Genomic DNA, 13,614 nt, shown 5'->3' with positions numbered 1-13,614 from the left:
ACTACAATCTCCCCTGAAATTTTACATAATCCTCAAGGTGATCCTCAAGGGAGTTTACAGCCTGAATTCGTACTAGCTGGGTAATACAACAATCTCAAACTAAGAATTTCGTGTAATGTTGTTTAAGTACATGGTGCCCTCTGCAAACTGGCAAATTTAAATACATATGTTCTCTGTAGGCACACACCTTTAACTTAGGCCTTAAAATAATTCTATAGGCCAGGTGCAATGGCTCACGCCTGTAATCCCAGCACTTTTGGAGGCCAAGGTGGGCGAATCATGAGGTCAGGAGATTGAGACCATCCTGGCCCACATGGTGAGAAACCCCATCTCTACTAAAAATACAAAAAATTAGCTGGGTGTGGTGGCATGTGCCTGTAATTCTAGCTGCTGCAGCAGGAGAATCACTTAAACAAGGAGTCGGAGGTTGCAGTGAGCCAAGATCACGCCACTGCACTCCAGCCTAGCAAAAGAGCGAGACTCTGTCTCAAAAACAAACAAAAAAAAAGTATATAAATGTCCAAGGAGTATATCCACTCATTTAAAAATCATAAAACACACAACAGCCAGGCGTGGTGGCTCACGCCTATAATCCCAGCACTTTCAGAGGCTGAGGCAGGTGGATCACCTGAGGTCAGGGGTTTGAGATGAGCCTGGCCAACATGGCAAAGCCCTGTCTCTACTAAAAACACAAAAATTAGCCAGGTGTAGTGACGGGCACCTGTAATCCCAGCTACTCGGGAGGCTAAGGTGGGAGAATTACTTGAACCCAGGAGGTGGATGTTGCAGTGAGCTGAGATCGTGCCACTGCACTCCAGCCTGGGCAACAGAGTAAGACTTCATCTCAAAGGAAAGAAAAAAGATATTAATCCTATAAAGTAATAATAATTGTAATTATCCTATTACTATTATGTCTTGTGGGGTTAAAAGAAAAGATAAATACATGACAACAGGATATAATTTAGAGGGGGTAACAGTGGTAATTTTTCCATGGGGAAAGATAAAGACATTAATTTCATGTTGAAAAGTTCAAATATGCATGCTACATAGAAATATCACCTTTCTCTACTCTTTTAGGTGACACTCCAGAAATTCCAAACTAGTAGAGAGACAAAGAAGGGAAGGGGAAGAAATCAATCCAAAAGAAGGCAATAAAGAAGAGGGAAAAACTCATGAAAAAGTCAGGACAAATAGCACAAAATAACATGATAGAATAATGTTATTGCATCAGTATATCAGTAATTACTATAAAACTAAATGGAGTAAATGATCCAGTTAAAAGATAGAGATTAGGGCTGGCTGTGGTGGCTCATGCCTATAGTCCTAACACTTTGGGAAACCAAGGTGGGAGGATCACTTGAACAGAGGATCACTTGAACCCAGGAGTTCGAGACCAGCCTGGGCAACATAGCCAGACCCTGTCTCTACACAATAAAAATTAAAACACCATCCAGTTGTAGCAGCACACTTATAGTCCTAGCTATTCAGGAGGCTGAGCCAGGAGGATTCCTTGAGCCCAGGTGTTTGAGGCTGCAGTAAGCTGTTGAGAGGTGACAATGTGCTAGCAGCCCTCATTGGCTCTCAGCACCTCCTCAGGCCAGGACGTTCACTCTGCCCACGCATGAGGAACCCTTCAGCCCGCGGCTGCACTGTGGAAGCCCCTCTCTGGGCTGGCAGAGGCCCAAGCCAGCTCCCTCTGCTTGTGCGGAGGTGCGGACGGAGAGGCGTGGGCGGGAACTGGGGCTGCCAAGCGCTCCTGGGCCAGCACGAGTTCCAGGTTGGCACAAGTTCCGGGTTGGTGCAGGCTCAGGAGGCCCCGCACTCGTTGCAGCTGGCCAGCGCCACTGGCCACGGGCAGTGAGGGGCTTAGGACCCGGGCCAGCAGCTGTGGAGGGGGCACCGGGTCCCCCAACACTGCCTGCCTGCTGTGCTCCAATTCTCACCGGGCCTCAACCGCCTCCTGGTGGGGCAGGGTTCAGGACCTGCAGCTCGCCATGCTTGAACCCCCAGGCAGTGGGTTCCAGCACTACCGAGCCTCTCCGACGGGCGCCACCCCCTGCTCTGTGGTGCCCCATCCCATCCACTGCCCAAGGGCTGAAGAGTGCAGTCGTGTGGGGCAGGACTAGCGGGTGACTCTGCCCATGGTCCTGGCATGGGATCCACTAGGCAAAGTCACCTGGGTGGGTACTTGAAGAACTTTTATGTCTAGCTGGAGGATTGTATATCCACCAATCAGCACTCTGTGTCTAACTGAAGGTTTATAAACACACCAGTCAGTGGTCTGTGTCTAGCTAATCTAGTGGGGAGGTGGAGAACTTTTGTGTCTAGCTGAAGGATTGTAAATGCACCAATCAGCAATCTGTGTCTAGCTCAAGGTTTGTAAACACACCAATCAGCACTCCGTGTCTAGCTCAAGGTTTGTAAATGCACCAATCAGTGCTCTGTGTCTAGCTAATATGTTGGGGACTTGGAGAACTTTTATGTCTAGCTAAAGGATTGTAAATGCACCAATCAGCACTCTGTGTCTAGCTCAGGGATTGTAAACGCACCAATCAACACTCTGTCAAAATGGACCAATCAGCTCTCTATAAATCCGACCAATCAGCTTTCTGTAAAATGGACCAATCAGCAGAATGTGGGTGGGGTCAGATAAGGGAATAAAAGCAGGCCTCCCAAGCCAGCAGTGGCAGTCTGCTGGAGTTTCCTTCCATGCTGTGGAAGATTTGTCCTTTTGCTCTTTGCAATAAATGTTGCTGCTGCTCACTCTTTGGGTCCGCACTGTGTTTATTAGGTGTAACATCGCAAAGGTCTATAGCTTCACTCCTGAGGCCAGCAAGACCGCAAACCCACTGGGAGGGATGAATAACTCCAGACACACTGCCTTAAGAGCTGTAACACTCACTATGAAGGTCTGCAGCTTCACTCCTGAAGCTAGTGAGACTATGAACCAAAAAGAAGGAAGAAACTCTGAACATGGCCGAACATCAGAAAGAGCAAAATCCGGACACACCATCTTTAAGAACTGTAACACTCACCACAAAGGTCTGCGGCTTCATTTTTGAAGTCAGCGAGACCGAGAACCCACCAATTCCAGATATACTATGATTGTGCTACCGCACTCCAGCCTCGGTGACAGGTAAGACCCTGTCTCCAAAAAAATTTTTTTCAAATATAAAGATTATCAGACTAGATTTAAATACATATAGGTGGTTCCCCAACTTAAGATGGTTCCACTTGCAATTTTTTTTTTTTACAATTATAAAATGTTTTTATTTCAATTAGATTACACATTTTCCTCAAATTTTATTGAGGTTTTGGTCTTTTTGCATTCAATTCTGTCTTGTAACAGTAATATGAATCCACATGATTTTATAAAATGTCAACAACATTCATAAGGTACATTCCTTTGTGATTTTATATTTTCCAATTATATCTAACTTTACAATTATTTTTTAAATGTGTCTTTATATAGAAAACAGATATTTTCTTCAGGCAGATCAAAACAAGAATTTTCCAATAAGAATATACTGGGAAATAACAAATGAAAATATTTATACCAAAACACCAAAAGTGATTCAGCTCTTCAAAATATCCTACTATAGTCTAATTAGTAGTTTGCACAAGAACAAGTAACCTTTTTTTTTACTGCTCTTGTGAATGATGATTAGAAATTCAAACAGAGAGAAGTAATTTTAAGGTTCAAAATCTTTTTTTTTTTTTTTTTTTTTTTAGAGACAGGGTCTCACTCTATCTCCCAGGCTAGAGTACAGTGGTGCAATCATAGCTCACTGCAGCCTTGAACTCCTGGCCTCAAGTGATCCTCCCACCGTGGCTTCCCAATGTGCTAGGGTTACAGGCGTGAAAACATTGTTTTTTGTGTGTGTGTGTGTGTGTGTGTTTTTTTAGAGTTTCACTCTTGTTGTCCAGGCTAGAGTACAATGGCTCGGTCTCAGCTGACTGCAATGTCCGCCCCATGGGTTCAAGCGTGCCTCAGCCTCCGGAGTGGCTGGGATTACAGGCGCCCACCAGCACGCACGGCCAATTTTTTGTATTTTTAGTGGAGACAGGGTTTCACCATGTTGGCCAGGCTGGCCTGAAACTCCTGACCTCAGGTGATCCACCCACCTCGGCCTCCCAACGTGCTGACATTACAGGTGTGAGCCACCATGCCCAGCTAAAAACAATTTAAAAAAATGACTGTCCCCGCTCAAATACTGCAGTAGGAAATGTAATTTGACATGTATCACTTCCAGAAAAAATCTTCAAATCTTCGTATAAAATGAATTCGATACATCATCAGCATGAAGTTAAAATCTCCTACAAAGTAAACTCAGGTATCATCAACAATGAGATCCAAAAGCATTGGTTCAAGATCAAAGACTTATATGAGGGTGAAGGCAAATAAAGTCCCTCGTGCTTTCAGACGTTTACTTGTTATCCTTAAAATGATTATTGTTCTAAGGTGCAAATCTTATTCAGTGACCTATTTGCTATTTGGCTATCTCCTTTAAATAAAATACCTTACAAGTTATAATGTACATTTTAAAATCAAATATGAAAGTACACATATGTGAAAAAGACATTAATTTAAATATCAATTATATTCATAATACAGAAATCTAAGAATGCTGTTTGGTCATTTCACTTAGATGCTGATATATTTGGTCAAGAATATCCTTATTCCTATCAGCCTAAGGCAAAAGGTAAATGCTTCTATTTTTATTAAGTGGACTATAAACAGTAGACATTATTGTTTGATACTACTGGAATACTCTCAATTAGAACGCACACTAATAACAAATAAATCTTTCTAATCTGGGTGATAACCTCAATGATTACATGGAAATCTACAAGTAACAGTCTATAACTTAAAGCAGTAGATCACCTGGTAATTGGCATACAGTGCACCTCTGTGAATTTAGAACATTCTACTTACATTGGCAGTGGAGAGAAAAGAGCCCCTCACGCTCAGACTTCCTGTGCACCATGCCTGCCGCCTGCCTCAGCTTAGGAGATGGTACAGTCTTCTTTGCCTTTGCCCTTCTCGTTCCCTCCTCTGGTATCTTCTCTGCTTTCTGGATTGAAGTCCCCCGGCTCTCCTCCTGGTGCCAAGTCATCGTTTTCTAGGCTATTGCTGTCTAAAGCTTTCCTGACGGTCTGACTTGGATGTCCTGACTTCCCACACCTCTCTGTACTTTCTGCTTCACAGGCATCACTAATGTCCTGTGAGGGACTTTCATTTTTGGGCAGCGTGCAGCAATCTGTGTCTTCGCTCTCCAGTTCTACAGGACTGCTTTGAGTGGCACCATCTATTTTGGCATTATCTTTTGCAACACTTTCATCTGATTCTTCACCACCAGCCCTCCGGCCTGATGACTGAACTGTGACATCCTCAAAATCTAATGTGTCTCCATCAGCTAGTACCTCCTCAGCTGCAGCTTTTACATCATCGCCTTCTTGGTCAAGTTTTCCGTCCAACTTAATTTTAGGATTCTCCGGACAATCAACATTTTCACTGCTTTCTGCTGCAATTTTCTATTTTGGATTTTCAGTCACCTCATTTTGGGCTTCCACTGCTGACTTTGTCAGTAGACTTTATCTGCTTTTCCTTAATTTCGTTTAAATCTGTATTCTTTAAGGGTTTCTACGGGTACTGGGGATTTTTTCTTCTTGTTTTTCTTTCTCTTGTTCTTTGTCTTCTGCGGTAAGTCCAATGCGTCTCCCTTTTGGTCAGTCTTTTCTTCGCCGGACTCTTTCATATCGAAGAGTTTACTTTGAGTGTCTACTGTACTTGGACCTGTCACTTCCTGACCATTGCTCTCAGTTCCTGCTGGAGAACCAGGAACTTCTGTCTTGATTGGTTTCTCATCCCTTAATTCTGTTTCTTCACCCTCTTCTTCGTTGTGATCCCTACCTACTTCTGTACTACGCACTGGAAACTCCTTGGGCTCAGCTACTTCCTGGTTGGTGAATTCTTTATCTAAACTATACCCTGTGCTTGTCTCTAACTCTGGGGGACCTCTACCGTACATCTGTCATCATGATAAACTGTGTCATCACTATGCTTTAAAGGGCACGAGGCCACTGTGCCTGCCTGCTCTCCAACCTGAGTCACCATTGACTTTCCCACATTCTCTATGTGGCTCCCACCATCTAAGTCACTCCAACAGTTCGATGGCTCAAGGGGAGTTCTGGTCCCGTCATCTGGTGCACCCATGACCTCATTTGACTCAACCTGTGCTGTGTTTTCAGGGAGAGAAACGCTCTCAAGAATTTGGCTTTGAACCTGTCCCTCATAGGTAGCTCCTGCTAAGGTTCCTAGGAATGGGGCAGTGTCTTCAGAGGATTTCTGGTCCTCGGTATTCTCACCAGCAGGGAATACCTCTGTGTCCACACAGTCCTTCACTATGTCCTCTGTGTGTTATTCTTTCTCAGTATTGTGCAAGATTTCTCTTTTCCCCACATTCGCCACGATTTCATTTTTCACCTCCACTTCACTGGCTCTTCCTAGGGTCCCATCCCCTGTCGACTTGAGGGCATTTAACCCTTCTTTCGTCATCTTGGTAGGACCTTGGTATCCAACATTATTGAGAGTGTTGGCAGTCTCTCCATTGGTAGCTATTTCTGATTTTAGGATTATTCCATGTTTCTCGAGCATTTCCTCTCTTTGCTTCAGGGCCTCCTTGACTTCAGCAAACTGAAATTGCAGTATACTGTGGGCATGTTTTTCCCTTTCAAATTCTTTTTCTCTTTGTACTGCTGCCTAGATTCAGTCAGCTGTTCTTCAAGCTCCAGCAACGTATCTTTCAAGGAATCAACCCGGTACATGAAGTTTGTCTTTTCATTGTCTAGCTGAGCATTGGAAACCATAGCCTTCTTATATTTCTCTTTAATTTCTGCTAGGGAGTTCTTTATTTCCCTGATGGACGCCTTAGTGTGGATGGAGATGGAGGTGTCTCCAGCTGCCTCTCGGAGAGGAACTCCCAACTAGAGAGGCCAGCGTGGCTGCAGACAGGCCTGGCATGTTACCAGACCCCTTCTCAGTAAAATCTTTTTCTGGTCCCTCTTCTACCTCCTTCTGCTGCCCCTCCAGCTCCTTCATGCGGATCTCACGAGCCTCTGCCCGGGCGAGCCGGGCCTCCGCCAGCCTCTGCGCTTCCGGTCTCAAACAGTCGATCTCCTGGCTCTGCGCGGCTGCAGGGCTGGTCATCCTGCTGGGCTCGGCCAGCTCCACCCAGCGGGAAACTCTCGGGGACCCCGCCAGGAGCCCCTCGCGGGCCGGGCCTGGGGGCGCGCGCTCTGTCCGCGTAGACGGGGCCACTCGCCGCGAAGTGAACGCTCGCGCTTCCGGGGCCAGGGGCCAGCCTGCCGGGGAGCGGCTCGCGAGACTGGGCTCGGGCTTGGAATCGGCCAGCGGGGGCGGGGCGCAGGTGGCCGCGGGCTGAGCCGGCCGGGGGTGGAAGGGCACCGGGGAAGCCGAGCTCGGGCGCCTCCGCTGGCCCCATGACCGGCGCCGCCCCGCCGCCCACTTGCAATTTTTTTACTTTACTGTGGTGTGAAAGCAATAGGCATTCAGTAGAAACTGTACCTCAAATTTTGAATTTGCATTATTTCCTGGACTAGCGATATGCAGTACCCTACTCCCTTGAGATGCTGGGCAGTGGCAGCCAGCCACAGTTCCCAGTCTGCCACACAATCATGAGGGTAAATAGATAATACTCTTAAGTTTTCAACTTCCAGTATTTTCAACTTATGACGGATTTTTCAGGATGTAATCCCACTGTAAATGGAGGACTATATGTATGTTTTTACAAAAGATACATCTAAAACACAGATACATAAAGGGTGAAATTTATGGGCAAAATGTAACAGAAAGCAAACATGAATGCTAAGAATTAAAAGCTTTACTAGAAATTTAAGTATCAGGGTTTTAACACTGATCAAAGGTTCAATTCACACGGAAGATATAACAATGCTAATTTGTATGTACCTTAATAGCATTGTTTCACTGATCAAACTACAAGAAATAAATAGACAAAATCCACTATCAGATTATGAGGTACTTTTATACACTCCCTCAGTAATTTAGATAGCTCGACCTGAACAAATCAGTAGGGTAATAGATTTAAGTAAATCAATTAACAAGTTTTATCTAAATGATAAATATAGAACACTGACTCCTATAGAATATATATTATTCTCAAGCATGTATGGAACATTTATGAGACCTGACTACAAACTTAGCCACAAAGAATTCCTCAACAAATATCAAATGATTCATGAAAGTGATATATTTTTATATGCTCATTGTATGAAACTTGAAAAATCCAAAAACCATAGAGAAGAGAACAAAAACTCACCCACAGTTCTAACACTTAAAGGTAAGTATTGTGCACTTGGTTGCTGTGTTAATCACCTCATGCTCTATATTAGGTTTTTGTTTTCTGGGTTTTTTTGTTTTGTTTTGTTTTCTGGGTTTTTTTTCCTTGAGATGGAGTCTCATCTGTCATCTACGCTGGAGTGCAGTGGCGTGACCTCAGCTCACTACAACCTCTGCTTCCCGGGTTCAAGCAATGCTCCTGCCTCAGCCTCCCGAGTAGCTGGGATTGCAGGTGCCTGCTACCAAGCCCAGCTAATTATTTTTAGTAGAAATGGGGTTTCACCATGTCGGCTAGGCTGGTCTCAAAATCTTGACTTCAAGTGATCCACCTGCCTCGGCCTCCCAAAGTGCTGGGATTATAGGCATAATCCACCGCTCCCTGCCTATATTATTTTAAACAGAATGAGATCACATTAGATATGATTTGAGATTCTTTTTGTTAATCTTATCTTTTTCACTTAACATAATAAGCACTTTCACATGTCATTAACAATTCTTTGTAATCCTATTGGCTACATGATGTTCCATTAATTAGATATACCATTTTCCTTAACCCTTTCCTTATTATTGAATATTATTAGATTGTTTCCAGTTTTCTCAGACCATAAACAGCCTTGTAATTAACTTTGTTGTATTTACAAGCATCTTTCATTCGAGGACCTCAAAGCACTTAGGTATGATTTAGTTTGCTTTCTAGTCAGAAGATGGATAAAAAGCATACTGATTCCTTTTTCTGCCAGTAATACATGTCCACTTCTAACCAGTGTATTACCTTGAGCTGTTTTATTCATAATCAAGGCAATCTCTACCACTTTCTGTTTCTTCACTGCAGGTAGGACTGACTTTCCCACCCAGCCCAAGTGGGACACATAGCTCAGGCAGCTTCTGGCTTAGCCTAAGGCAAACTCAATTACAAACAGCCTGAACACACTCACCTGGGTGTGATCCCCACAGAAGCCAGCAACCTCTCCCTCCAGCACTGAAACTTGTGCAAGAAGTATTCCTTAGAAAGATGCTGTGGCTCATCAAAACTTCGTAATTCATCTAACATTCATTTCACTGATGTATGTGAAATGAATTCCTAAACATGAAGTACATTATATTAGTATTTCCCTGTAATTTGTTTTGGTTACAGAGGAGACCCTTGGTAATTATTTTTACTCTTCTATTTTTTAATTACAACATTATTTAACAACTTATTTTGAAACAGCATATAAGGTTAAGTCAACATAGTTCATCAAGTTCAGCAAGAGGAAATAGCAATAATTCAGTTGTGCATTTCAGAAATGAAAATGGGATATACTAGGTTGCTTTGATGACAACACAACTGCCTTTATATCTAGTTAATTGTGTGACAAATGGGACACTAAAAGTTATTTGCTTGCATGTTTGTATTTGATCTTTTGCCATACAGTGATTCATTTTAATTGTCTGTTCACAAAAGAATTGGTTCAGGTCTAGCAGAGAAGAACGCCTTTCTTTCCTCTGTAGTCTGTCTGGTCCTTCCTCCCTGAACCCCCATCCTATCCAAACTCCTGTATCTCACTCTCCTCATGCAGTCTCTCAAACACCCCTGAGTGCAGTTAAATGATAATGGAAGTAAGTAACATGATGACCATTATCATCTTTAATGTTTTCCAATTCTCAGCTCCCAACTCCACTAGAGCCAATAATAAATCATACATATTTCCAGACAGTGAGTGAACCTGGCTGTGAAATGTACCCCTCCCAAAAAATTTTTGCTTGTTTGTTTGAGACAGAGTTTGGCTCTTGTCACCCAGGCTGGAGTGCAATGGCACGATCTCTGCTCACGGCAACCTCTGCCTCCCGGGTTCAAGCAATTATTCAGCCTCAGCCTCCTGAGTAGCTGGGATTACAGGCGCGCCACCACCATGCCCAGTTAATTTTTGTATTTTTAGTAGAGATGGGGTTTCACCATGTTGGCCAGGCTGGTCTCAAACTCCTGACCTCAGGTGATCCACTCACCTCGGCCTCCCAAAGTGCTGGGATTACAGGTGTGAGCCACCGCACCCAGCCCAAAAGATTTTAATATCCCATTTGTCCAACACCCTCAGGCATCACTCTTCTCTCCATTTTTGGTTCCCACGTTGACTGCCCCATGCCCCAATCCTGGGGCAGGCAAAAGGGGTGCAGCTCACTAGAGGCTTTCAGCTCCTCTGGTTTGCATTTCACTGGGGAGAAAATGGGTCCTGAAGATAATCTCTTACTTTCCCGTTTAAGGAGAAGAGTAGGGTGGGTAATAACAATAGCTAAAAGGCTAGAGTTTAGAGAGGTGTAGAGCATATACGTGGTATAACAGTATAGTTTAGAGAGGATGTGGTATACTGTGCTGAGGCACGCAGGAGCTCTTACTATCTGCATTTCACAGATAAGGAGATGAGGCAAACAGAAGTTAAGTGACTTGCCCAATCATATGGCTGATTAAGTGGTGAGCTGGGTTTGAATCCAAGGGCTGTGACTCCAAGGCTTCACCAATGGGACCGAATGCTGGTGTAATTTCTTCATTCCTCATTCAACCAAGATACAATTATTGAGCACCAACTATGGGCTAGGCTATGATCTAGTGCTGGGGAGCCACAGGTGAGTTTCAAAGGTCTCCAGTCTCCAAGAACTGGCAACCTGGAGGACAGAGCCAACAGGAAAGGCTGCAGCCCCGTGATGTGAGTGCTGCTGGGGAAGCCTCCTGGGTACCCTGAGAGGCATGGCAAGTGGGCATCCTCAGAGAACAAGGAAACACTCACTCCCCAAGCTCGAGATGTCCCCTCTTCTTCCAGTTGCTTATTCAGCCCGATTCCCACTACCGGCCGAGCTTCTGGAGGTAACTTACCTCCCCTGGCGCCTCCGGCTGCCCTGGAGTGTGATTTGCACGGGGATGCTGAAGGGCGGCATGAGGCCAGGGGCCTGAGGAAATGACCTCCTTTCACCTGAGTCATGCCCCTGCGGGCGCGGGAAAGATGAAGCTTAGGCATCCACGGAAGCCGAGTCCCAGCGGGAGCCCCCAGCCCCCAGCGCGGCTGCAGCCATGAGAAGCCCCGAGCCTCCGGCGCTGCCGCCTGCCGCGCCTTCCTGGAGAGAGGGTAACTCCGGGGAGGCCAGCCGCGTGGTTCTGCAGACTCCCGGCAAGGCGGAGCCGTCAGTTCTAGACGATCAAGAAGGACCTGCGTGATTTGCTGCAGCCAAAGCTCCTTCTCTCTCTTTACCCTGTGCTTGCCGCCACCTTATCACCTGTGTTTCCGCTTCGGCAGCCGGGAGCATCGCCACAGAGACCTCAACGCTTGTGGAAAGTTCTGAGGCCCAAGGGACACTCTATAATTGGTGAGGGACATACTCAGTTCAAGGTTTATAAGAAGAGGAAATGTTTTGCCCTGGCCGCGTTTCCTTTTCCACGTATTGTCTGTTAGAGTGCAAGCTGAAATAATGGGTTTTCTAGTTAATGGCATGTTCCAATTGAGAGAATTCGCTTTTAAACCGTATGTGATTTCCCAATTTTTCACGATACAGGGCCATAAAATAACTCGCCATTAAAACTATCCCAAATTGAAAAAAGCTATATCAAATATTATTTTATCTTTCTCTGATGACCTAAAAGACATTCGAAGATCTTTCCACACTCCCAAATTAGGAACATCAATTACCATTATATTATTGTACCTCACATTGCTACAGGCACCTGTAGATGTGGATGATAGAATGCCAAATAGACCACATTTGCTGTATGTTTTTCAGTCAAGGCGATATTATCTTAACGTCTTCCAAGATGGTGTGGGCAAGAATGTAAGCATAATCTTATCTATAAATATCCATGTACATATAGCTATATAAACTCTTACTTGCAGCCATTTTAATATTGCTTAATAAAAATATATACTTAATACACTTTTCATTTGTATTATTTTTCTATTTCTATCTTATAAAATATTTTTTGGGGTTTTCTTGAGATGGAGTCTCCCTCTGTCATCCAGGCTGGAGTGCAGTGGCTCAGTCTCGGCTTACTGCAACCTCTACCTCCTGGGTTCAAGCTATTCTCCTGCCTCAGCCTCCCGAGTAGCTGGGATTACAGGCATGTGCCACCACAACTGGCTAATTTTTGTATTTTTAGTAAAGACAGGGTTTCACCATGTTGACCAGGCTGGTCTCGAACTCCTGATCTCAAGTGATCTGCCTGCCTCAGCCTCCCAAAGTGTTAGGATTATAGGTGTAAGCCACTGCACCCAGTCCAAAATATTTGTTTTTAGTGAACAGATGCAATTTGGAATTAAAAAAAAGGTAACAACTGGAATTTCTTCCTTCTGCCTCCTTCTTCCAACTTAACCTCATATATATGAGATAGCTTTTCCTTTTCAGACTTAGATGTGCTAATAAATTTCCCCTGCAACTTGGTAACTCTCTTTGAAGAAGTGTGTGATTTGCTGCTGCTTTTATGCATTTAATTCAACCTCAGAAATATGATCATTTTTTAGTCCATGAGACTGCTGTCACACAAAACTTGCACCTGCCTTTACCAGAGCCTCATGGTCATTCTTACCTTATGATTCTGGTTCCATTTAAAAGAAAATACTCATGGACAATAAGTGAGAAGGAGCAACATAGCTTTTTGCCCTTTGAACTTTTTCCCTAGCGCTCCTTCACTTGATAACCAACTGGCCTTTCTGTCCGCCAAACACCACACTCACTCCACTCTTGGCCTGAAAGCCAAGCCCCCTACACACACGTACTGCATTCAAGACTCACAGCCTCTCTCTCAAGAATAACCTAAAGTGGTCGGTGTCAGTTGCAATCCCAATGTGTGCATTCAGGAACACAACAAGGCTAAGCCACTTAGAATGCAGAGATAAGAGATGCCAGGCACTGTACCTCTGGTCTCCCGGACCCTCCCTCAGCTTACTTCTTTCTCTGAGTCACTAAGGATCATTTCCTGCTCCATAAAACAGCAACCATGAATTAACTGTCAAGCTCACAACATGGGCCCCTTCTCAATCTGACCCAGAGGCTTTGACACTGGGTTCAAATTCTAGCTTTGTAACTGCAAGGAACCCTTTAAAAACTTCCTGCCCTGCTTTTCCAGAGCAAAAAGGAAGTAAATAAAAATCCAGTGTGAGTTGCAGGAGCATGGAAAAACTTAGTGTCTACAAACTGTTATGAGATCTATATATGAAAGAGGCTATTACTGCAAAATGCTGGCATCATGGGTTCCAGGTTCCAGAGTCCACAAT

General features: G+C 44.4%; 1 protein-coding gene and 1 pseudogene across 4 annotated transcripts in view; both read right to left on the bottom strand.

Annotated features, from left to right (window-relative positions):
- KCNMB3 (potassium calcium-activated channel subfamily M regulatory beta subunit 3) overlaps positions 1-11,727 on the bottom strand; it is a 30,650-nt gene extending 18,923 nt beyond the window's left edge. For 2 of the 3 annotated variants that reach the window (XM_003894807.5, XM_009201332.4), the window contains exon 1: positions 11,229-11,727. In XM_003894807.5, the coding sequence (XP_003894856.2) occupies positions 11,229-11,290 (62 nt within the window). In that variant the 5' untranslated portion in view covers positions 11,291-11,727. Of the gene's footprint in view, positions 1-9,315; positions 10,187-11,228 lie in introns of those variants that run through there. The other variant, XM_021934657.2, reaches the window with a different exon arrangement.
- LOC108584623 lies at positions 4,124-7,358 on the bottom strand (annotated as a pseudogene). Its single transcript, XR_004182213.1, has one exon. The product of XR_004182213.1 is annotated as a leucine-rich repeat flightless-interacting protein 1 pseudogene (transcript).
- Positions 11,728-13,614: the final 1,887 nt, after the last annotated feature.

Source organism: Papio anubis, chromosome 2 (assembly GCF_008728515.1).
Source record: "Papio anubis isolate 15944 chromosome 2, Panubis1.0, whole genome shotgun sequence".
Taxonomy (NCBI): domain Eukaryota; kingdom Metazoa; phylum Chordata; class Mammalia; order Primates; family Cercopithecidae; genus Papio; species Papio anubis.
Note: the sequence above shows the minus strand (reverse complement) of the source record. Positions and strands in the feature narration are given on the sequence as shown.